At 39.0% G+C, this 25,752-nt stretch overlaps 1 protein-coding gene across 1 annotated transcript in view; it reads right to left on the reverse strand.

The window, feature by feature from the left end:
- Positions 1-1,520: 1,520 nt before the first annotated feature.
- ACTR2 (actin related protein 2) overlaps positions 1,521-25,752 on the reverse strand; it is a 39,057-nt gene continuing 14,825 nt past the window's right edge. The window contains exons 4-9 of the mRNA XM_077766409.1: positions 22,160-22,232; positions 18,391-18,527; positions 16,072-16,221; positions 11,711-11,856; positions 8,023-8,155; positions 1,521-4,213 (exon numbers count right to left, since the gene is read on the reverse strand). Coding sequence (XP_077622535.1) covers positions 4,043-4,213; positions 8,023-8,155; positions 11,711-11,856; positions 16,072-16,221; positions 18,391-18,527; positions 22,160-22,232 — 810 coding nt within the window. The 3' untranslated portion in view covers positions 1,521-4,042. The remainder of the gene's footprint in view (positions 4,214-8,022; positions 8,156-11,710; positions 11,857-16,071; positions 16,222-18,390; positions 18,528-22,159; positions 22,233-25,752) is intronic.

Raw genomic sequence — 25,752 nt, forward strand, 5'->3', positions numbered from 1 at the left:
TTTATTACCCTGGGACTGCCTTCTGCAAGCCCAAAGCCTTCGGGTGGTACACGTCAGCACAGCTACAATACTAATGCTTTTGCTTGAAGGAACGTTACCTGCAGTCCTTCCCAGTCCTTCTCCTCTAGCGGCTGGGGAGGAACTGAGGGTGGTTATGAGACAGGACCAGAACTCTTCTCCCAGAGAATCCCTGGGGTTCCCCTACCCAGTCACAGATTTTACATCCAATACAAAATGAGATGCTGACAATAGGCACAAATAACACAAAATAATGTATTTTAGACAACATGAATTGAGATACTTATAATGAGGTACAAAGCATTATCTGCCATGGTGCAGAGGATTTAAACCAAGGTAACTATGGTTTAATAGCTTCTGTCTTCCTAACTTCAGACGCTATTTAAACAATGCAAAACAAGATGCTTTAGGAGGCTTTTAAAATACTTAGTACAAAAATCAGTGGAATTTATACAACAGCTGTGTTATTTACAACCCCAACACGAGTTTTTCTGTTCTATAGCTAACTTGCTATACAGTGGTTAAAGTCAGTAAGCTGGCCTTTACAAGGTATTCACGCTTTTGACAGGTCAAGGAATTTGAGCTGGAGGAAGAAAGTGACCCTACAAATACCCCAGGTGGTGTGGGTAGTTGGCCAATTAGTCCAAGATTACATTACGTGTTAAAAATTGAGCTAAAATCATTTCTTGAACTTCTGGTCCACTGTGTTGGGTGCCCTTTCTAATGGTTCTAAAGTTAGCGCAGTCCCACACGTAATTATACAGTGGTCAAAGTTCATGGTGAAGGGAAACAAATGAAGAGCACTAAAACACTCCTTCTATCACCAAGAAGACCAAGGAGCAGGGCCCAGGAACGTCTCCCTCTATCACACACGCCGATAGCTGTCACATTATTCTGGCACCTAACGGCTCGGACAGACACCAGAGGCAACCCTCAGGAAGTCCTGGGGGAGCGTGGCCATGAAGCAATGAGATTCAAGCGTTCAAGTTCATGAAGAAGGATAAACAAAAATTCTATCCTCTACTCCTCAGCCCCTGTCCTCAAAGGCAAGTATGAAAGCAAGGGAAGGGGAGTTTCATAAAAGTGCAGCCTTTAGTTGTGTTGTTAAAAATAATATGCCAAGAGTCTGCAAATGAGCTAAAAGGTCCTTGAAAAGGGGCAAGTTACATACAGGTCTGACTAGCATTCCTAATGCTGCAAAAACCACCGTAAGTCTTGGAGGCAACAAAGCAGTTTGCGTGAGGGAAAAAAGCCTCTAATACAGTTGAGCTGTGATTTGCTCTTATTGCTAGTGTTTTGCTCTCCTTACAGATTTAAAATCACACCAAAAATGAAGACTTTTCCGGCCAAATAATAGCACAACACTGAACGGAACGTGGCCTAACAACTAGTGTGAAATTGTCAATCCATCTTGCATTAGCAAAAATGAAAACATGAATAAAAATATGAAAATGAAACTAAGGAGAAAAATGTTAATACGCAAAACCAAGACAAAATTCAAATTTACTTTCAAAAATCTGATTTTATTTTCTGAATCAAAAAGAAGTGTATTCACGTTAAATGTAGAATGTTTAACTTTCCATTGATCTAGCAAAACACTCCAGATATTGTTAACAGTGCTCAGAACTGTGTAAAAGTCAACATCCAATACCATGTTTTAAAGAAAAGTTTAAATGTAGGACTTATTTTTGGAAACGCTTCTCGAAGGTCAAAGTATTGGCAATTCTAATTTAAAAAGAATTTTAATCATTACTGGAAATTTAAGTGACCATGGTTCTCAAGAGCTAAAAATCAGATCTCTTTTAAAACAATAAATGTTAGTTTCTGAGGGACTCTTACCTGACAACTCCAGTTAAACCTAATATTTCAACTACCCCCTAAATTACTAAATGCATTGTTTTACCTTGGAATAGGAAAATTAGAAAATGGAATTTTAAAATTATATATATATATATACACACACACACACACACCATTTTAACTGTCCTGTTTGCTAGCAGAATATCGAAATTAAAACCAAATTCTACATTCAAGGGGTAAATGATAAATGCTCTCTCATTGTTCTAAGAGTCCATCCTTGTCCCTGTTGTTTTCTACCCCCATAGACTAAAATCATGACCAAAGGCCAAGAGTTCATCCCTTTACCTGAAATGAACAGCTGACAGGTAGTGGTCCTACATTTGTGTCCCTGATCAAGTCCAGGACTCAAAAGGTTAGGGGGATGTAGAACACGATTTAGGAACACTTTAGAATTCCCAAGTGACTGACAGCCATGTCCCTATAATCTAGCACACCTTATTCATCGGCTAGTCACGTGTACTGAGGCATGTCCGGCATGCAGGCAAACTTCTTTTACTTGTTCAAAGTGAGGTAAAACAGACAAAAAATACTTAATATTAACAGAAGCTGCATTATTAAAACTAACCTCCTTGTGCTGCTTATTTCATGTAAACTGACTTTTAAGTTTTTCACAAAAAAGGAGACTTAAAGCCAATAATTTTTGCAAATGTAGTTACCTAAAAAAAGTAAGCTTCCTCTTTCAAAGCCATTATTAGTCAAGAATATTTTGAAATGAAGGAAGACATTGTTTCCCCCAGACTCTGCATTTTGTACTTAGCGTGATACAGTTTCTTATTTATTTTTCAAATCCGGAAAGAATTCAAATCTGAGTACTCTTTGATATTTTTTTCAGATACAAAACAGTACCGACAGGATTCATAAATACAACTTTCTGACACAGACAGGAAAAGTCTGCCACCATTTACAAAATCAACAATTCTTCTTTCAGGCATAAGAGGACTGAGAGTTACTAGTTATGATTACTTTTTCAGTACAAATACAAATTTAAATCTTGATTTTTTTTTTTTTGGCCAACATTTTAAGTAGTCAAATTATACACCACTTCCAGGTTTCAAATTAAAATAATAAAAAGACTAATGAAAATTACCCAACTGGCAACAAGTCCCATATTTCAACGTTATTTTTAACCCAACAATTATAACCTACTGCCAGTAATTACTTGTGTCTACTTCCTATTAAACCAGCACTGGTCAGTGATGCCGCAGGGTGGCTGCAAGGATGGTACTTGGCACTGGAGTACCTTAATGCTTCCGGGACAGAAAGAAGCACTTTTAAGCACTTTTTAAATCTGTCTTCTGAATTTCCAAAAGCATTTTTAAATTGTTAATTGTCCACTGATAGATTCTAGGGAGTCTACTACCAGCTAACATGGTTGATTTAAAAAATAATAATAAAACAAAAATAAATCCCTAAGCCACATGGTAATGGAATATTTACACTTGCTCTTTATATCGTATGGAAACAGTTGCAGGCAGACCGAAGGTAGAAGAAAACAAAGGACTGTAAATAAATTTCATCTTCCATTCCTCAGAGCAGAAAAGCTCAAAAATTAAAAAGTCAAAATCAAAAGACCACCCCTTCCCCCCACACCAAATCCCTCCACCAAACACTTTAATTCTGAGCCTAACATTTCCCTACAATGTTAATTCCAGAAGCTTTAAGGTACTTAAAACTGTGCAGTAACTGTTGAAAGCACCACACTACAGAGGAAATGCCATCAAGGGTTCAGCAGCTGCCCACCCATCCCTTACCACCCCCACCCCAATAATATGTAAAAGCTCCTGTTAAAGTTTTTTCTTATGCTAATAAAGGCATACCACCTAGTGTGCTAAAGACTAAAACTAGCAGCATTAGAGCAGTAACGTGAAAATAGGAAGCCTACAGGAATGATCTAAATGCCTACTTAGAAGAAACAAAGCAGCAGACAGGGGGACCCTTTGCCCTCTCATCGTGTTTGTAGGAAGTGGCTGAATTAAACAGATTTACCCACGTTAACAAAAATTTAACAAAGCTTCCCCCAAGACACCAGAATAAAACCTGACCTTTCCAGTCAAAGGGCACAGAGAGGACTCTTCTATGTCCTGGAGTTAAATGAGTTCAAAGATTGGCAAAAAGGAAAAAAGAAAGCATTAGGGGTGTGATGCGAGCAAGCTCTGGAGTGAGTTTATCGAACAGTCACACCAAGTTTCTCCAGCACACGGACACCCTTCTCTTGGTATTCTTGTCGGGTCATCCAGAAGTTGTCTTTGTCCTTCATGATGTCTGCCAGAACGGCCCCCCCAAGGAACACCATGTGCTTCCTGCGTGGTGGGTCTTCGATGCGGATCTTAAATTTCTAAAGGAGAAAGAGAGGAGACCGTAAAATGTCACAAGTGCACAATGCTTTCTGCTTTATGAAAATGACTTTTTCATATAACCTCCTGCTGAATTCTCACAAAAGTCCTGAGAGGTAAGCAGGACGGTGTGATCTGGTATGTGAGGTACAGAGACGTTTTTGGTAATCGAGGAGACGGCACACCCACCCCAGCGTGTTTAGAACAGTCCTGATTTACACTCGTGGCCCCATCACTATTAACAACACCCTTTGTCACTCTCAGAAGTATCATGATTTGAACAACAAATTCCACCATCAGCCTACTGAGAGCCCAAGCACCACAGTCCTGCTGGTGGCAGGGTTTCCCATCAACTGGCGACGACCACAGGAGCCCGTCACCTAGCCAGACGTCAAGTCAAGACTTAGGAGAAGAGGACTTCTGTTTTCTTCAAGGTCTAACGCCTCTACGATTGCAGTCCCATGCCAGAGTAAGACTGAAATTCTTTTCTTATAAGCAAAGCTCAGTTTCTATTGTTTCAAACTGAAATGTTCTCAAAATAAACAAGTCCAAATATGGTCAAATAAACCTTGGGGATGCTGGAAAATATGAACACAGTAACCAAAATTAAAGTAAGTGGGAAAAATTTTTTATGATCGGTAGCCACTATTGATTGCCTGATAAAGACACACCTCCATTTGTGTGATCAGTCCACGCCTCAAAGAGAAACCTTAAGATGGCATTGTTTACTGTGCCACAAATCCTGCAAGTCTCCAAGTAACTATGTCATGTTAAATTGTCTTCGCGTCACATAAATGAACTGTGAGATCTGATAGTATACGACACATAAAAACACCAGTTTACTTACATAAAAAATGTGTCTGGCTGTGTTCCAGTAAAACTTTATTTATAAGAACAGCCAGTTTGGTCCAGGCCTGGAGTTGGCCACCCATGCTCTAAGGGAAACCTGGCTAGCCCCTCAAGACACTGCAGCCCCTGCAGTTCCCAGCTGGCTGCTGGTTCCCCGCACCACCTTCCTAACCCTGGGGGTTTGGATCAACAATTCCTGCTCTTCACTGCTGCGTCCCTCTCCCTCCTGCCTACAACTCCCAAGCTGAAGCTCATTCTACCAGACCATTCAATCTACCACTCCTCCTTGCCAAGTCACCTACAGGACCCTCGGATTTCTTCTCATCCCTGTCCTTACTGTGCACAGGGGTGGGCTCTCACCACCATTTCCTGGTGGTATCCTGAGCGACTCTGTCCTCTCCCTCTCACACTCATGTCACAAAACACCAACTCAGGTGTGCAACTCTCTACTCTGCAGCTGTCCTCAAGCAAATGAACACGACAGGTGAGAAACTCAGTCTTGGTTTAACTGCATCGCCTACCTTCCTTGAGCGCCTCAGTGCAGCACGCCAACCCCATTACATGTCTCCTCTCTATTCTATTCTCCAAGGCAACCATCTCACACCTCCTCCTCAATTTCATAAAGCTCCGTCTCCTCCTTCCCTCCGAGCCTAACTCATTCTCTATATCGTTCTTTCTTCCTCCCTCCCCCAACAATCGATTCATCATGCCAGATTTAGTGATTCTTTTTTAAAAACAAAAAAACCCCTTGAACTCATGACCCTGAGATCAGACTTGAGCTATCAAGAGTCAAGACACTTAACTGACTGAATGAGCCACCCAGGCGCCCCCAAGCTTCGTGATTCTTTAAAACCAAGTCAGATCCTGTACACCTGGGTGGCTCAGTGGGTTTAAGTGTCTGACTTCTGCTCAGGTCATGATCTCACGGTCCGTTGAGTCCAAACCCCACATCGGGCTCTATGCTGACAGCCCAGAGCCTGGAGCCTGCTTCAGATTCTGTGTGTCTCTCTGCCCCCACCTGGTTGCACTCCATCCCTCTCTCTCAAAAATAAATAACTATTTAAAAAAAGTCAGATCCTATCACTTCTCTGCTCAAAACCGTCCCAAGGCTTTCTATCTCGTTAGGAGTAAAGCTAAATTCTTTACTGTGGCTCAACAAGACCTACATCCTGACCACCTTTCTGATCTCACCTCCCAGGCCTTACCTTTACTCACTCTGCTCCAGCCACACCTACACACTCCTGACAACCCAGGCTTTTTGCACTTGTGATTCCTGTCTGGAAGATTCTTCCCACAGATAGTCACATGGCCCACCCGCTCACTCCATTCACATCTCTGCTCAGAACTGATCTCATCAGAGTCTTTCCCTGACCTTCACACGACATGAACGAGAATGCTGTCTCCCTAAACACTACCACATGTGAGCCCCTGACCTTACTTTAGTTTTCTTCATAGTGCTTATTACTACTGAAATATTATTCATAGAATAAAAGCAGGGTTGTTTTTTTTTTTTACTTACTACTGTTTTGATTGTCCTAGCACCTAGACAAGTGTTGGACACCCAGAAGGATTTCAAGAAATTTTTGCTGAATGAGGAAATAATCACCTGAGGCTAATTTTAAATTATATGTATAACTCAATAAAATCAGACAAATAAGCGAAGTACTTAGACAACATGGCTCCTTTTGAGTCTTTTAATTTGTTTAATGTATGAGTCCATACTCAATTTAATTTCCACAATTTGAGCCACATATGAAAGATGTGACATTAGTATCTCCAATACACAAGTCCTCTGTAGTATGTAATCTCATTATCTAACAGCCAAAGTCAGAGAAGACCTCAGAACTGAATGACTCCTGGCTGAATGCAGAGTATATACAGTGTACTTCACACACGCCAGTGTTTTTAGAAAAAATAATCAATCCCGAATAACCATCAACTATTACATACTAGTTTAAAAATTTCTTCCTATTCTACACATCAACAACTACCAATTAAAGTCTGTTTCAAGAGCTAGGATAGCTGGGGAGACAAAATGTTTGACACATGGTGTTTTACAATCTGATTAGGGAGAGAAGACATATGCAAGAAACAGCCAGAAAAATAGCCTAGAATCAGCAACGAGACAGTCCAAGCGTGGCGCCGCAGGCTGGTTACGTATCCAAAAACTTAGTTAAAAAAAAAAAAACCCCAAGCCCCAAAGAGGCATTTCTCTCTTGCAGAGCACAGCAGTCCCCCGTAACTGCGCTTTTGCCTTCTGTGGCTCTAGTGACCCGCGGTCAGGAAGCAGAGGATCCTCTTTCTGCCGCATCACCGCATTCACAATGCCTACCCAGGACACCTCACTTCATCTCCTCACGAAGGCAACTGGTCATCTCACGTCACCACAGAAGAGTGAGTACAGTACAACACGACATTCTGAGAGAGAGACCACATTCCTATAACTTTTATTCCAGTATATTGTTATAACTGTCCTGTTTTATTATCGTTTTTTATTGCGCCTAATTTAGAAAGGAAACTTTATCTTATGTGTTCATGTATAGGAAAAAACTGTATACGTGGGATTCAGTGTTATTTGCAGTTTTAGGCACCCACTGGACGCCTTCGAACGCATCCCCTGCAGAAAGCAGGTGGGGGGGGGNNNNTGTGCTTCAGGTTCCTCCTGGGTATTTAGAGGCACCCTGACTCCAGGCTGTTGCAGAGGGACCAGAACACTTGGATGGGACCTCACTGCCTCCAGCCGCCGAGTCAGCGGTGACCGGGCAGCACAACCATTCTGAAAGAGAGCTTACCTCGACCCATTCACTTCCTCCTCGAAGGCTGCAAGTGACTGGATTAATAATTAGTTTAGGAAGGCTTCTTGCTCCCTCTGGTGGCTGTCAAGATTCATAAGCTACTTTATAGGGTTTTAAAAGTATGTTAACAAGTATGTTTAGAAGTTGGATTATTGATCGATACTTACAGAAAGTTTTTCCACATCTCCCTTTAAAACTCGTTCTAGGTAAAGCTGTTTAAGTTCGCGTTCCAACCGTGACGGCAGTCCAGGGTACATAGTAGACCCTCCAGAAAGCACAATGTGCTTATAGAATTCAGATCTAGAAGGACACAAAAGGTATTCATTTGGGGTTTCAGATGAGGGAAACAGTCTCTCAGAGTTCCTTTTTTATCGGTCAGCCTCAGGGGACTGCTGGGAGAATTAAGCAAAATTCAACATGGAAATCACAAGGCTGAATGTTACTATTAACACTGTTATTAGGTAACAAACCCTCTCCACGTGTAAAGTATTTGTAATTGTAATGAGAATACTTCTAAAACACATGACACACGTTCTCAAATGTAACTGAACCTTTTAATAATGACCACAGCTCACATTTCAGACTTCCATGTTTGGACTGTGTTATCACAGTGCTTCCCCAGAGCCACTGTGTGATGTGGTTGTTTACTATAAGTAACCATTTTCTACTAGGATTTCAGTTCAATTTTTCCATTTGCCTTTTGTTCCTTTGCCTTGAGAGTACCCACTGTTATTTCTGGTTAGACTGATGTGTTTGCTTCATAGAGCAGTCCTCTCTTCCTTAAGTATGCTGTTGTTATGATACCGATACTCACATCTAAAATAACTGCTATGTACTAAAGTGATTTAACCGAGTGAGGGTCTGAGGAGCTCTCTTTGTCGTAAAGTTCAGGAGCTGAGTCACATTTGTTTTGGCCTCATTCAAAATGGCTTCCAGGTTCTCAATGGCTCAGAGCACTGTAACCCCAGCTTCTAGAAGAGTGGAATTTTCTATCTACCTGCAGAAGTGTGCACATGAGTGCAGCCTGCGCCAAGCAACCGAGGTAACAGGCGCCCACTAGTGTTTACATGAACACTTTCAAAACTCAGAACACACAACAGCTGAGCTGTACCGCCTCCCAACGGCAGCTCCGACGAAAGGATGCTGACCCTGAGTCCGGCGCTGCAGGCACACGCCAATGACACCACCAAAAGACATGCACTTTTACATGCAACTTTATTGTCAATGATCACTAAGTCAAGGGACAATAGCAGCTACTGAATCCCTACTATGAGAATTTACTCCCCCCTCTAAGTCTAGATTTTTGATCTATATTTTTTTTGATCTATATTTTTTTTGATTTTTGATTTTTTGATTTTTTTGATTTTTGATTTATAGCTTGTTATAAGCCAACTGCTATTTTTATTAACTTCCTTTATTATCCTGCTCCTTAGCCATCCCACAAAAATTAGTTTGGTGGTTATTTAATGGAGAGTTAAAAAAACAAGTAAGCAAACATCTGCTTTACAAAATGCTTCTGAGTGAATTCCTCTATAACTTAGCTATACAGGAGGGCTTTCCAAGTATGACTCAAACTCTAGATGCAATAGAAGATATAAATTTATTTAATAACTATATAAAAACAAAGTTTTGCATAGCCAAAAACACCAGAAGCAAGAGACAAATGGAAAATCAGAAGTATCGACAACAGTTCACAGAACTAGCAATAGTAGCAAAAGAACTTTTAAAACGTGAGGGGAAAATATTGGAAAAATTCCATACACAAATAAGCAAAAGCCATGAACAATAAAAACGGCCCTAAACATAGAAAAATATGTTCAACTTCACTCTTAAGGAAAATACAAATTAAACTATACTGAGGTATCATTTACACTCGCCAGACTAACAAAAGTTAAAAAGTCACCACATTGTGAACAAGCTGTGGGGACTCAGGTGGCCTCATCTGTTGCTGGTAGGAAGAAGGGCACAGCCCCCACAGAGGGGAACTGGGCAGTAACAAAACTACATGCATTTATTTTCCTTTTGACCCAACAATTCCCCCTCTAGAAATTTTTTCAGAATGTTCATGCCCAATAATACAAAAATAAAGTATATGTAAGGTTAATTGCAGCATTATTTGCACAAATACTGGAATCTACCTAAATAACCAAGATACACGGACTAAACTGATATGTATACACTGGAAAAAGGACGATAATCCCCAGGAAATGGTACAGGATTGTTTAGGATATGTTAAGTGAAAGAAGTGCAAAAAAGCATTTATACTACGTTCCCTTTTGTATAAGAAAAAAATGAACACAGAAAGGATACACCTGAAACTAATGAGACCATTTACCTACAAGAAGGAGAGGGAATAGGGCGGAGAACAAGGGGCAGGGAGAGGAATACTTCAAACTATACTTCTTGTATAGTTTTAACTATACGGTTAATGCTTTACCTACAAAATTAAAGAAAAGGCAGGAATATCCTGTGCCACAAGACAGGATGTGCTCAAAAAGATAACAGCATGTCAAAGGACACAGGGCCTGTTTGAAGGGGCTCTCACTGACCAAATCAGGAATAATTTGAGCATTAAAATAAATAAAAATGGTAATGAATTATAATCTACTGTACAAAATCATGAGTCCATGCTGGTAACAAACAAAATTTTAAAAAAGTGCTTCCTTATGCTAGAATCCCAACTAATACATACAGAAGGAACGACAGAATTAGAAAATCTCCTTTTTGCAACCACAATGAAAATGCATTTAGGTAAGAATCATCAATAGATGCTAAAAGGGGTAGGGGGCTGAGTTTAATGAGGAACAGAGGCTTAACGCAGTCTTAAAGTATTTTCCCAGAAATTCCTTATAAACTAAGAAAGGAAAACTACAAAAACTAAACAGGAAACTTCATTAAGAACTTAATACTAACATCACCAATAAGGAACCCCAAACAGATCTCGTATATGGATGTGATACCCTGAGAAGGACTCATCACTTAAGTAGTATTCTAGCCCCAAATGCATAACCTGAATCTATTCATGAGAAAAAGTTCAAACTCAAGTTGAGAAAAATTCTCTAAAGTAATGGGCCTGTACTCTAAAAAGATGTCAATGTTATGAAAGACTGAAGAACTGTGCCCAAGAGACATGAGAATGACATACCCTGTGTGATCCTCAACTTGATAATCTCCTGGGGAAAAGAAAAACTATATAAAAGGCATTATTGGGACAGCAGATGAAAGTGACAAATGGATGGCACATGACAGTGTATAGTTATCAATCTCCTGAGCTCAATAACTGCACTGTGGCTGTAGAAGAGAATACCTCTGTTATCAGGAAATACAAAGTGAATGTTAAGGAGTAGAAAGGACTCATGCATTCAACATAGTCTCAAATGGCTCAAGAAAAAAGAGAGAATGACAGAAGAAAGATGTAGAATGCTACAGTTAGTAGAGTGCAAAACCGAATAAAGAGTATTCGTGAGTTCTCTGTATTATTCCTAAAACTTTTCCTTAAGATTTAAATTATTAAAAAAAAAATTTTTTTTAAGTGGTTTCTGAAGATATGAACAGACACTTCTCCAAAGAGGACATCCAGATGGCCAACAGACACATGAAACGATGCTCAGCATCCCTCCTCTTCAGGGAAATACAAATCAAAACCACACTGAGATACCACCTCACACCAGACAGAGTGGCTAAAATGAGCNCATAATGATATATATATATATTGAACATCCAGTGCCACCCTCAAAAAATTATTTTGCCTTACCTGTTCAAAAGCATGAGTGAGCTAACAGACAATTTGGTCATTTTAACTGTACACATTCCATCTATTGATAAATAACTTTGAAGCCATCATTTATAATGTACCTGGTGTCAATGTCAGCTGCCTGGATTGTGTTAAAAAGCAATTCAGCAACACCCACGCCCTCAACATTGATCAAGTGAGGCTGAAATAAAGCTTCTGGCGCTTCAAATCTCTCTCCCCCAACTTTGATAATGCGGCCATCTGGGAGCTAGAAACCAAGAATAACCAGGTATTAGTCAGCAAAACATTATTAAAAATTTCCTAGTGCTTCCAGAACACTATTAAACACATCTGTTCTATAACCAAAATCATTATCTGCAATATATTACTCCTACAATAAATTTTTGGAAAAGAAAAAGGTAAAATAAAATGCACTTAGATGGTTGTTCTGCTCTTCAATGCAGAACATGCCATCCCACCATGCTCTAGCACAGCAGGGATTTCTTGAACAATCACCAAGGCACGAGCGCATTATGTTCCTTTGCCATGTGCAGCTAAGCTTAAAAAGGGCGTGTTAATAAACCACTGCATTTGGGCTACTGCTGGTGTCAATGCTGCTTCTTGTAACACATCTGTGATTTTATGGATATTTTTACCATGTAGCATACACACATTTAAAAATTTTAAATAATTTACGAAATAATTATACCGTGAAAATTTACTATTTTGCCATCAAAACACTTTATGTATCATGTGCAAAACTGTCAAATAACTTAATCAAAAAAGTTGTGTTTTGTTTTTTTTTTAATTTATTTTTGAGAGAGAAAGTGAGCACATGTGTATGCGGGAGAGGGGCAGAGAGAGGGAGAGAGAAAATCAAGCAGGTTCTGGGATCGCATGAACCGTGAGATCATGGCCTGAGCCAAAACCAAGAGATGGACACTCAACTAACTGAGCTGCGTAGGTGCCCCTAGACTATTTTTATTAAGCAATTCTGTATCCTATTTACCAGACCCTGTTAATAAATTTTTTGAAATTTTATTTACTTATTTGTTTATGAGGGAGACAGAGGGAGAGAGAGTGCAGAGCCTAGAGTGGAGCTCAAGCTCACGAACTGTGAGATCATGACCTGAGCCAAAGTCAGATACTTAACCGACTAAGCAAGTACCCCCAAAACATTTTTTTTTACATTTTATTTTTAAGTAATCTCTACACCCTATGTGGGGCTTGAACTCACAACCCTGAAATTAAGAGTTGCATGCTCTACCTACTGAACCAGCCAGGCTCCCCTCTAGCCCCTATTAAATTTTAAATAATGGATAAATATAATTTTAATTTAAGTAAATAAGATTTAAACAACAGGTCAGATATCATTACAACATGATCTTGTACAGAAAACTATTAGGTCACATCATGTTTATATTTAATTAAATGAGAAATGTTAAGTAAAAATTTCCTCTATTTATTTATTTAAAAACTCTATGCCCAATGTGCATCTTGAACTCATGAGCTCAACATTAGGAGTCAGATGCTCCACTGACTGAGCCAGCCAGGTCGCCCCCACCAAAACTCCCTCTCTTAGTGTCTTGTCTTTTTTTTTTAATGTTTTATTTATTTCTGAGAGAGAGACAGAGAGAGAGAGAGACAGCGTGAGCAGGGGAGGATCAGAGAGAGGGGGAGACACAGAATCCGAAACAGGCTCCAGGCTCTGAGCTGGCTGTCAGCACAGAGCCCGACGCGGGGCTCGAACCCACGAACCGTGAGATCATGACCTGAGCCGAAGTTGGACGCTCAACCAACTGAGCCACCCAGGTGCCCCCCCCCTTTTTTTTTTTAAGAGGGAGGGACATACAGACAGACAGAAGAGACAGAGCGTGAGAAGGGGAGGGGCAAAGAGGGAGGGAGAGAGAATCTGAAGCAGCTCCAGGTTCTGAGCTGTCAGCACACAGCCTGACCTGGAACTCAAACCTCAAAGACCATGGTATCATGACCTGAGCCGAAGTCAGACCCTTAACCAACTGAGCCACCCAGGCGCCCCAAAAACTCCTCTTAAAACCACCTCACAACTCATTGGATTGACCTAAATTTTAAGCATGCTTGTATATGCTGGCATTTGACCCACTCCTATAGGAGATACAAGATTTAGTCTTACATTAACATTTCTAATGTTATAATTACAGTAATTGTATTTAGACTCTAAAAATGACTTTTCAGTATGACAAAGTCCCACAAACCAAGCTTTTAAAACATTTACTTCATGTTTGCTATAACTGTTTACAGATATGTGCAAAAGCAATCAATTTTTCAAAACTTCCACAACAGTCTTTAAGAAATTATATCAAATTAAAGCAAAACAAAACAAAACCCACTAACAAACAAAAACCCTCAAGGATACTGATTCAAACATTTACTCTTAACAACATAAAACTATCAGGTGAGTTTAGGAACCACATGAAGTCACCTAAGGTATCTGGAAAAACTGCACAGCACACTTGCTGGTAAAACCTCTGCAGCTCACACTTCCAGCCTCTCTGACTGTACGGCTTCTTCCTGTACTCTGGCTGCCGGCCAGCACAGGGCCCTCCGGACTAGGAACTACCTCTCTCTAGACACTGACTGTCAAGATGGTAGGATTCTCCTCTTTTTGTATCAAATCCTCTCCCATCCTTTCTTTGCCAGACCTTCTCCCTCTCCACTTCCTCATCAGTTTCACCAGTTTACTGGTTTTATTTTTGTGCAGCTGACCCCATAACACCACGGGTCGGGGCTGCATGGGTCTTCTGACACACAGATTTTTTCAATAAATACAGTACAGGACTGTAAATGTATTTTCTCTTCCTTATGATTTTAATAACATTTTCTTTTCTCTAGCTTACTTTATCATAAGAATACGGCATAAAATACCTGTAACATACAAAATACGTGTTAATCGACTGTTTATGTTATTGGCAAGGCTTTAGGTCAACAGTAGGCTGCTAGTAAAGTTTCAGGGGAGTTGAAAGTTATACACTGTACAGATGGTTGGTGCCCCAAGCCCCTGTGCTGTTCAAGGGTCAACTGTATATATTTTTTAACCCAACTCAAATTCTTTGAGAAAGGAGGGAGAAATAAACAAAACATGTCTTACATTTCTAGTTCCCTCCTCCTTTGTCTCATGCTACTTTCTTCCTTCCAAACAAGTCAGGTAGATGAAAAACTATAAATCTAGAGAAACTGTCGAAAAAGCTTCAGAAAAGAATCCCCAGGGCAAATCTGGAGATCGTTAAGTTGTTTATCAATTATTTGGATCAGTATTGTTTAAAAATGAAACAATTTATAAAATTAATACTTATTTTTAAAAGAACTATTTTATACATATTTGTGATATGTAGAGCTTACATGAATCAAATAGTATGTTTTTATTTATTTATGAATCAAATAGTTTTAAGAATACTGTACTTGTTTTTATTGCCTATTACTTGATTTCATTTTAGTAATAACTAGATCAAAGACAAGATATGGAAGTACTTTATACCCAAATGAATATAATAGAATTGAGAACAATATGTTTAAAATTCAGGTTGGACCAACTCCTATAGTGTAACCTGTAACTAGGTTCTAATTCTTACTAGTTACACTTTCAAGTTAACATTTGTTTTGAAGAACTCATTATGAAAACACAAAAGTCAGGAAAAGACTGCCACCTACTGAATTTTTAAAAAAATTTTTAATGTTTTATTTATTTTTGAGAGAGAGAGAGAGAGAGACAGCATGAGCAGGGGAGGGTCAGAGAGAGGGAGACACAGAATCTGAAGACAGGCTCCAGGCTCTGAGCTGTCAGCACAGAGCCCGATGCGGGGCTCAAACCCATGAACCGTCAGATCATGACCTGAGCCGAAGTCAGACGCTCAACCAACTGAGCCACCCAGGCGCCCCTGCCACCTAGCGAATTATCAGAGCAGTATTACAGGATGAGCACTTCCCAAAATATGCTTTGTAGAACGCTGAGTCTCATGAAATGCTGGAATCCTGTAGTCTACTAAGGTTGAGAAACAGGCAGTATACTATATTCTCATGGGCACACACAAATTAGCACATCAAAGGCTCTGAAAAGTCCTTCAGTAAAGTGAAACACTCCCAAACTTCCTGGACAAAGTAAACTTCACTGTAATTTCTGTGAAAATACTTATTAACATTTGAGGGAAATAACATGCTGAAAAATGTTATTCCAGATGTTAGGCTCTCAAAATAACATCTCTTATCTAATTATATCCTAAGGGAGAAAAGCTATTTATGATTCTTGCCTTATTTCACATTATATGGTGTCCTAAAATAACTAAATCAAAGATCTTATTGTAGAAAGACATTAAAGGTCACACATACACGTATTATAACAACCCAAAACAAAAATACTGATTCTAAGAAAATCTCTTTCTTAAGTACACACCAATAATCATGGTGCTCCATTTTAAAACCACACATTTTATACACTGGAAATACTTACTGTGTAAGATTCAACTAATACTGTGGTTTCTAGGGCCAGTTTCTGCTCTTGCTCAATATTATACCCTACATAACACAGTTTTTCTTTAATCATGCGAACCGTTTCAAAGTCAGCAGAATGGTTGAAGGCATATCCTCGCAAAAGCAGCAGCTGGAACAAAAAAATGGTAAATTCACAATTAACCTGAATTGAGTTGAACTCTGGAAAAACTATCACTACTCACTAAATAGTTCATGTCAGTAACAAATGCAATGGACAGTGGATCCTTAGGACTTACTGAATATTTCAAAAATGGAATTTTACTGTCCATAAAAGGATTTATATTTGTTTTGCAGATGATAAAAGAATTCTTAACAGTTCCTGAATAATAATTGAGTAAAACCGCTTAAAAAAAAAAAAGCTAATTTTAAAAAAAGACTCGTTTGAGTACCAATGTTTAACAGTTTTGTTAAATAATCAAGTCTTAAGTTTTTTTAATGTTAATTTTATTTTAGAGAGGGAGCGAGAACGAGTAGGGGAGAGAGCGTGAGAGAGAAAGAATCTTAAGTAGGCTCCACTTTCAGCGAGGAGTCGACCCCACAACCCTAGGATGAGGACCTGCGCCACAATTGAGTCGGATGCTCACCAACTGAGCCAGTCAGGTACCCCAAAACTCTATATATTAATAAATATTATTTGAGTCCTGGACTCCCACAATCTGCCGCTTGCACAGTCAAATGCCATATTCATGAAATATCCCTAGGTCTTAGAAAGCTGTATCCCTAACTTCTAGTAGGTCTGTCACGTGTTAGATGGACAAGAGCATTTGTTCATCAAATAAATGATAAGAATTCAAGTAGCTGACAGAGAAAAAAACCTAAACCTTAATATGTATCATAAACAAATTGGACTTTGCATATAAAAACTTTAAAAATAAATCCCCCAATCTTTGTGAGAAAACCCTTGGAAATTCCTCAGACAGAATTCTGGCCTAGAATGAGAGTATGATTCTCATTTACTTAATCTCACTATTACTCTCAATGTCACGGTAAACACTTAATACAACCCATTTTATCACACAGATAATCACCCTAGAATAGTTTCTCAACAGCAGCACCAATGACATTGTGGACCTTACAGTTCTTTGCCGGGGAGCTGCCCCACTCATTGTAGGCTGTTTAGTAGCATTCCCGCACAGCTATGACAACCACGACGTGTCTCCAGACACTGCAAAATGTCCCTGGGAGGCAGCATCAGCCCTGACTGAGGGCCACTGACCTGGAGAGAATATTCTAACTACAGAATTCTGATAGAGACAATCGCCTAAACATTTTTTCCCAGTAATAATATACATGCCTTCAAATAATGGTCTTACATACTTTCTCCAGCAACGTTTATAACAAATTATATCCAAAAATAAAGTTTAAGATAGTAAACACTAAAAACTGGATTTATTTTTTTTTTTAAATTTTTTATTTATTTCTGAGAGAGAGAGAGACAGTGTGAGCAGGGGAGGGTCAGAGAGAGAGGGAGACACAGAATCTGAAGCAGGCTCCAGGCTCTGAGCTGTCAGCACAGAGCCCGACACGGGGCTCAAACCCACAAAACATGAGATCATGACGTCAGCCTAAGTCGGATGCTTAACTGACTGAGCCACCCAAGCACCCCTGAATTTATTTATTTTTTAATGGTTTTTTATTTTTGAGAGTTAGAGCACGAGCAGGGGAGGGGCATGAAGAGGGAGGGACACAGAATTCAAAGTAGGCTCCAACCTATGAGCACTGAGGGGCTTGAACCCATGAGCTGAAGTTGGTGCTTAACTGACTGAGTCACCCAGGCACCCCTAAAAACTGGATTTATTCCATGAAAGCTACTAAATATTAAAGTTTGGTGCGACAGGGCCCTGTTTTTAAACAAATATCACTAATTTGCTATCACTGTATTTTCTGCTGAAGGACAAGAAAAGGCAACCCAATCAGGCCTGGAGCTTTAAAATATACCTGTCAAAAAAAACAGTTTTATGGCAGAAAAAGCCTGCTCTAAGGTTCAAGAAAGTTTTAAGGTCTCTTCTATCTTTGAAATACCTGACTACCCAGTCCCCGGGAATAGCAAGAATAATTATGTAATGATGTGTTCTATTCTCATTACTATACCAGGGAGCATGTGTGTAAATCTTATATGGATTTTTATATAAATAATGGGATAAATGTGTCACTTCTTCAGCGGTACAGAAAATCTGCTATGGTCCTGAGATGATATATTCAAATATTGTATTAAGTCAAAATTTAACAACAAAACAAACTACAAAAGCTAGTTTCTATGATACCTTCTTTTGCTTACCTTGATAAGATATCTGGTAATATCCCTCCCAGCAATATCTAGTCTCCTGGTAAGGTGAGGGAGAGAAAAGCCTTCATACACTGGACAAATGTGAGTTACACCATCTCCAGAGTCCACCACTACTCCAGTTAATAAACCTGTGTGAGAACCGTGAGGTTTTAAATAAAAAGCCAAATCAGAAAAATCAAAGCCAGCAAATTTCAAAAGTTAGTACAGAAGCCAACTAGAAACTTCACCAATCAGAATGGTCTAGAAGCATTTACTTTATTGTTTGCTATTCTGCAGCTTACTTCTAATATCTAGACACTAAAGTGAGTATTCTCGCACAAGTCTCTTGTGAGATTCTTAGTCTAATTATGTGCCCTCCCAGGAGATGGGAAGAAATGACTCTGAGACCTAGGACTGAAAAACACAATACGTTCTTAAAGCTAAGCACAATTCTTTTTCTTTCCAATTTAATCTTCATCCCTGAATTCCCTTCAAGTGCAATTTTCTAAAGCACCATGGTAACTTTTATGAAAACCTTTGTGAGAGATAAATACTACACAAGTTGATAGTGAATCTGTTGAAAATAAGGTATTATTTTTTGTCACACATTTAATTATTATTTTTGTCATACATTCAAAACTGTGTTTTGGTAAAATTCCTATTGATACTGGATAGCTAGAACAATTAATCTTGGCTAGCCAAAGAATCACTTCAAGTATTCACCAGAAACTAGAAAGCCAACATCAGTTAAACCTTACAATAAAAGAACAGTAAAGAAGCTGCCATGTTTCCGTATATACTATTTAGTACAAATGACTACACAAGTTACCTTCTGCACTAGGGTTAATGCAGGAAAAAAATATATATAACTTTTTCTAATTCAAATTTTCTAATAGTTAATAGACTATTCAATAATGTTTTTAACCAAAAAAAACCCCTTTTCCTAACTATAGAATATGCAACGTTTATAACATTCTTAACCATTATATTATCCTTTTCTTATCCCTGAAGAGGCTCTCTCCATTTTTAGTTTTTTGAGAGTAAGAGAGAGGAAGCATGCGCATGCGTGTGCATAAACAAGGGATGGGCAGAGGGAGAGAGAGAATCTTAAGCAGGCTCCATGCCCAGTGCAGAGCCCCACACGGTTCATTCTTAGACCTGAGCCAATATTAAGAGTCAGTGGCTCAACTGAACCACCCAGAAGCCTCTCTCCCTCTCTCTTTTTTTAAATGTTTGTTTATTTATTTTGAGAGCGGGAGAGCATTAGTGGGGAAGGGGGAGAGAGAGGGAGAGACAGAATCCCAAGCAGGCTCCATGCTGTCAGCATAGATTGCACAAACTGTGAGATCATGACCTGAGTTGAAATCCAGAGTCAGATGCTTAACCAACTGAGCCACCCAGGTGCCCCATCCCTCTTTCTTAATACAAACTTGAATGTGCTATAAAATTTCATCATAATGATTTGTCTTTGAGTACATTTATTTAATCTACCTCCTTTGGAGGCTGATATAATGTCTCTCCTTGATTGACGGTGGACATAAATCTTCATAAAAAGGTTCAAAAAAAAATCATCTATGACCTTTTAACGCTGCATTCCTTTCAACAAGAAAATTCTCATTGAAAAAAAGAGGAATCTACATCATTAATTCAAAAATACTCCCAGTAGCATCAACTAAAGCAGGGATTTACATTATATTTTCCAAACAGACATTCCCATCCAACTTCTACTTAGTTTTTCACACTCCCACCAGGTTACACACTAGACCTTTCCTGTACAATCTGACCCATTTTCAGTGGCACAGCATTTTGTCACTGGATTATCCATTCCTTCCACTTCAATTCCCATGGATTCTTTAAGGTTCAATCTAGTTCATACCTTTTAATTTACACTTTTCCTGACAACTCTAACCTTCAGATTCCCTAATTCCCTTTATTCTGCTTAGTCCTATGTGTACCGCGTAGTCCAACATAGCTTCCTAACTTATAGCGTCACTTCTCTTATTCACAACCCTTCCAAGGCTCTGAATGCTTCTTCCTACCTTCGCTTTTGTAACTGGCAGCACTAGCCACCTTGAAGGAGAATTTTACTGTGGCTCAGAGTTCTTTTGATCAGTACTGGACTATCATTTCTCAAACTAAGGAGTCAACAGTTAAACAAAAATGATTAAGTATCAGGAATTAAGTGAGGGCATCTTCTGATTGGACGCAAACAAATTTATGAATATTGCTAGAAAAATCCATTAAGGTCAATTGTATTTATTCAAATACAGTTCAAACAAAAATTCATTTCAGCAGAATTGTCCCATCCTCATCCCCTCAATGAAACTATTATCACCAGTTTCAAAGCTTAGATTCAAAATTTTTAATATCTATCTTTTCCAATATATTTTCTAAAATTTATTTTTCTAAAAATGAAATAAAATTACCTGGATATAAACACTCCTTGTAAAGTATCAAGTAATTTTTAATTTCTCCCTCAAAGGAAAAATTATTCACAGCTGGACTGTAATCACCTTAAGGTCAAGAAGACTGGGACACCTGGGTGGCTCAGTCAGCTGAGCATCTGACCTGGGCTCAGGTCAAGATCTCACAATTCCTGAGTTAGAGCCCCACGTAGGGCTCTGTGCTGACAGCTTGGAGCCTGAAGCCTGCTTCAGATTCTGTCTCCCTCTCTCTCTGCCCCTCCCCAGCTTGTACTCTGTCTCTCAAAAATAAATAAATGTTAAGAAAATAATCTTAAAAAACCCCAAAAAACAAAGGTCAAGAAGACCATGTCCAGCTTACTCACTGCTATATCCTTACTCACTGCTACATCCTCTGCAGTAAACAGAGTGCAAGGTACATTACACTTAGTGAATGAACAAAGCTTCTTTAAAAATTTAATTCCCCTAAGTAACTATTTTCTAAGAATCTCTATGTAGTACTGAAGACAGGTTAATAAGCCAATATGTATTTTCACAAGGTGATTTTTACTAAATATGCATAAAATTAGATGGAACACCATGATATTAAAAAGAGTTTTCTAAGTACTATGTCATATACACAGCTAGCTATTAAGGCTGGAGACTTAGCTCAGGTGTCTTCTTCAGAAAACTTCTCTGACATGCCGAATTAAAATCTGTCTCACTATCTTTTTCCCCATTAGACTCCATTTTCTTTGCAGGCATCTTCACATTTTAAGTACCTAACAGACTGCGTGGCACATATTTGACAGTCCCACAAATTCTTCGTAAGAACATCAGAACATCAAAGAGCTCTCCACACATGGCCAACTTTTATTCTCAATAAAAAGGAAGTCAGTTACTAATGGCAGCACCAAGAAAACATAAAAGTTAGGAAGGCACTGCCAAGTGTCTACTCTCTACTTTGTATTTAATCTACCATGGATAAGGCAAGCGTGGTCTTTACTCACTTTTTTGGATCTCTGTATTTTTTTTTTTAACTCTACCAATTCTAAGGACAAACTCCATGTTCTTTTTCCACTGCACAAAAAGATGTTATTTTAATATAGTCTAAAAGAGGGAACCTCCTATTTCTTAAAAATTGAGAAGTTCTCTTTTTACCTCAGGTCCTTCATTGTTTAATGGAGAAAATAACAATGTATGTGATATTTTGACAAATTTTAGAAATTATGAAAATATTTGAATATTTGAAAATAATTGAATAAATCTATAAATACTGGGCTTTTCTGGGATTCCAAACTTATTGAAAAATCAAATTCCTGTGACATAAAATGCACTTAATGTCTGAATTGTTGTTCTAAAAATTAAGTTTCACTTACCTTGAGCATACAAAGTCAGAACCGCCTGGATAGCTACATACACACCAGAAAACTGGTAAGTTTCAAACATTACCTGAAAATGCAAAAAGAAAGAAATAAATAAATCATGGTATTTAGAAGTTACGTAATGAATATTTGTGCTTTCTTGACTGTCATAGAGTGGATTAGTTGCCAAAATAGAATCAAGGGACCGAGAAGAGTCCATTCTCCTCAGGTATCACAGAGCTCCAATGCTGGGAACAGATGTCTGGATAAATACTGAGTCCTCAAGCATTTCATAAGTGCGACAAAGCAAAGGTTTTTAAAAATTTTATTTGAAAGAGAGAAAGAGCACAGATGGGGGAGGGGCACAAAGAGAGGGAGAGAGAGAGGCAATCCTCCACAGTGAGCCATTTGACATGGGGTTCGAACCCACAAACCATGAGATCATGCCCTGAGCTGAAATCAAGAGTCAGGCACTTAACCCACTGAGGCACCCAGGAGCCCCAAAGCAAAGAATTTTGAGTGTTTTAGTTAATGGCTAATTAGAGTGGAAGAAAGAGTTCTGCACTTAAACAAGCCTTTCTTAATGTCCCTTAGTGGAAGTATCTTTTATTTTTAAAATTTTTATTTAGACTTTAGTTAGTTAACATACAGTGCAATACTGGTTTCAGGAGTAGAATTCAGTGATTCATCATGGAAATATCTTTTAATTCAAAGACAAACTACAGAAATTGCTTAACTGCTGAACCTCCCCCCTGATTTCTCTCCCCTAAGCTGATCCAAGACTGTGGCTCTACCTCCAGCAGTTAAAAAACAGAAAAAAAGCAGAAGAAGGTAGGTAGTAAAACAGTAGGGCAGAGAGACACACTGTCTGCAGAATTTCTGAGTGCTGGCAGATACAGGAACTGCCCAGCTGGTACGCCCACCCTCCCAGCTTGAGCCCTGGCTGTGGCGCCTCTCCGCAGAGCTATGCTGCGGGGAGGAGCTTCCTCACTTCCTCTGGTCACAACCATGCTCATTCTCTGCAGTCCAGGTGGGCTGGGAATACCCTGCAGACTTGTCATCTATCATGAGCACTCCTTGACTGGCACGGCTGACTACCAGTCTGCAAATATAGATACTCCGAAATTTTATAACTGATCACTATGAGACTTATACAGGATTTAAATGCTGTAACTCTGAAACACATATTCATCAATTAAGCAACTAGATATTCTAAACAGTATTCTATTCCATCATCCTTTATTCCCCTCCACAGAGAAGAAAGTGGAAGAGTGAAGTTGTATTTGCATTTGTCACCCTGAAAGTCCGTTAGAATTTGTTTTTATCAGAAGGATGATGAAAAAGTATTTGTAGTACTAAATCAGCTTTCCGGATGAGATTAAAGTAGGCATTATCAGTCACAGCTAAATTTGCACCAACAATTAAAAAAGAATATTAAAATAGGTGAGACCTTACAGCACAGTGAGACCAATTCTTGTCATTCTTGCAGATTTAAACAAAAACAAAAACAAAACTACATGTCCTGGTCAAATAGCTAGCTAGTGCAAGAGGCATCCAGGTATAATGTCATCTCCCTAATTTTTCATCTGATCTGAACAAAAACTTGGTTTTCATTCTGACATTGTATTGCTTTCNCCAACCGACTAAGCCACCCAGGCGCCCCTGTGTTGCCTTCCTAAAGAGGTTTTCATGTTTAGGAATCATTCGGTTTAATGCAAAAATACCTCTACTCTGATTTTACAATGCACTGCTAAAAATAAATACCAATGACACAGGACTACTTATACATCACAAAGTATTAACAGTTGAAAGCCATAAAGAAATGAGAGGGATTCCGTAACTAAAACCAGGATCTTAAAATTTTAAAACACTTAATATGAGACTTAAATTTCTATCCAGAATTTAAAAATACTGTGTTACAACAATCTCTTTTGAAATCCTTCCAAAATTTCCAACAACATCTAAACATGGTCATGGAGCAAAACAAAATATTTACAGTAAGCAGTGTCTGCAAAGCTCCTAAAACAGAAATAATTATTGCCAGTTTCTATCTCATATACAACAAAAAACAAAGACAATTTCTACCTCATATATAAGCAACTATAATGAGACAGCCTTGAAAAGTTACTTATCTAAACTATGAAGAATGCAGACTTCTTGCTCTCTATGTCTGCTCCTTCAGAGACCTTCAGTCTGCTCCCACTAGCTTCCCTCTCCTTAGTACTTAGACTTCTCACCACTGTCTGATCTCTCTTCCCTGGTGAATGGATTATCTATATCCTGATGACTTCCAGGTTTCTAGTCTAGCCTCAGACTTTTTTTCTGAACTTGATCTTTTTTATAGACTTCTCCTATATGAAAGTAGAGCATTCCTATGAAAATATTTGGTAAAGCTGAAATGTTGTGTATCAAAGAAGCAAGGACCATTAATTTATATGGAAATTAATTTATATGAGTGCTCCCAGACCCCAAAATAACCTCTTTTAGGCTTTTCTGCTAGCTCAGGGCACATCTTGCTAATGGATGCACAAAATAAAATGAGATAAAGCACAGACGCTCACAGGCACAGTTCAAAGCCCTGGCACCTTCATGCTCAGATGCTGAGTTTGGTCCTGGGGACCCAGCTTGGCAGCACCACTCACGTGCTCCGGGTACACACTGCCTCTGTAACAGCTTGGTGCAAAATCAATGCTGAATCCAATTTTCACTTTTCCCTCTTTTTCATAGAAGTGAAAATCTTCAGACTTCGTTCAGTTAGCAAAAACAGGTACTAACGTATCTCTTTGTTAAAAAGCAAAGTGGCATAACATGAGCTTTTGAAAAGTGGGGGATACCTCTAATTATCTACCTGACTGACATTTCTGACCAGATGTCTAATGAAGGCCCAGCATGTCCAAAACTGAACTCTTGATCCTTCTCCCCCAAATCCTGTTCTACTTATTTCATCTTCTTCCTACGTCAGTTGATGGTAACATCATCCTCCAGGTGCCCAAGACAAAACCTTTGAAGTCATCCCTGATTCTCCTATTACCCATATTTATTAATTGCATTAGAACATGCTTTGGCCCTACCTTCAAAAAAGATACATAATCTGGCCACTTCTCATGACTTTCACTGCTCATACCCTAATCCTAACCATCACTGTCTTCTGCCTAGATAACTGAAAGCCTTTAAACTGGTCTGTCTTCCACTCTATTCTCCTTATGGGTCTACTCATAACCCAGCACCCACAGAAACCTAAATCTGAGCATGTCCCTTCAGTGTAACAGCCCTTCATTTCACTTGGAATAAAAGAATGATTCCCTTTAAGGGCCTGCAAGGCCCTATATGATCTGGCCCCATTACTTCTCTGACCTCATCCCCTGTTGCTCTACCATACGGGCTTCTTTGCTGACTCTCTAAAATACCAGGCTTATTCCCATTTTAAGACCTTCACATTGGCTACTTCCTTTGCTGGAATGCCTCCCCCCCCCCCCCCCCCCNCTTACTCTTTGTTTTAAACATCAGCTTTTCAGGGAAGCCTACTCCCACACCCTGTGAAAAATGTAACCTCCCACAACTTCCCCACATTTAGTATCTATTATTTCTAACAAACCATTCAATTAACT

Source organism: Crocuta crocuta, unplaced genomic scaffold, assembly GCF_008692635.1.
Source record: "Crocuta crocuta isolate KB4526 unplaced genomic scaffold, BGI_CrCroc_1.0 scaffold113, whole genome shotgun sequence".
NCBI classification, from domain to species: Eukaryota; Metazoa; Chordata; class Mammalia; order Carnivora; family Hyaenidae; genus Crocuta; species Crocuta crocuta.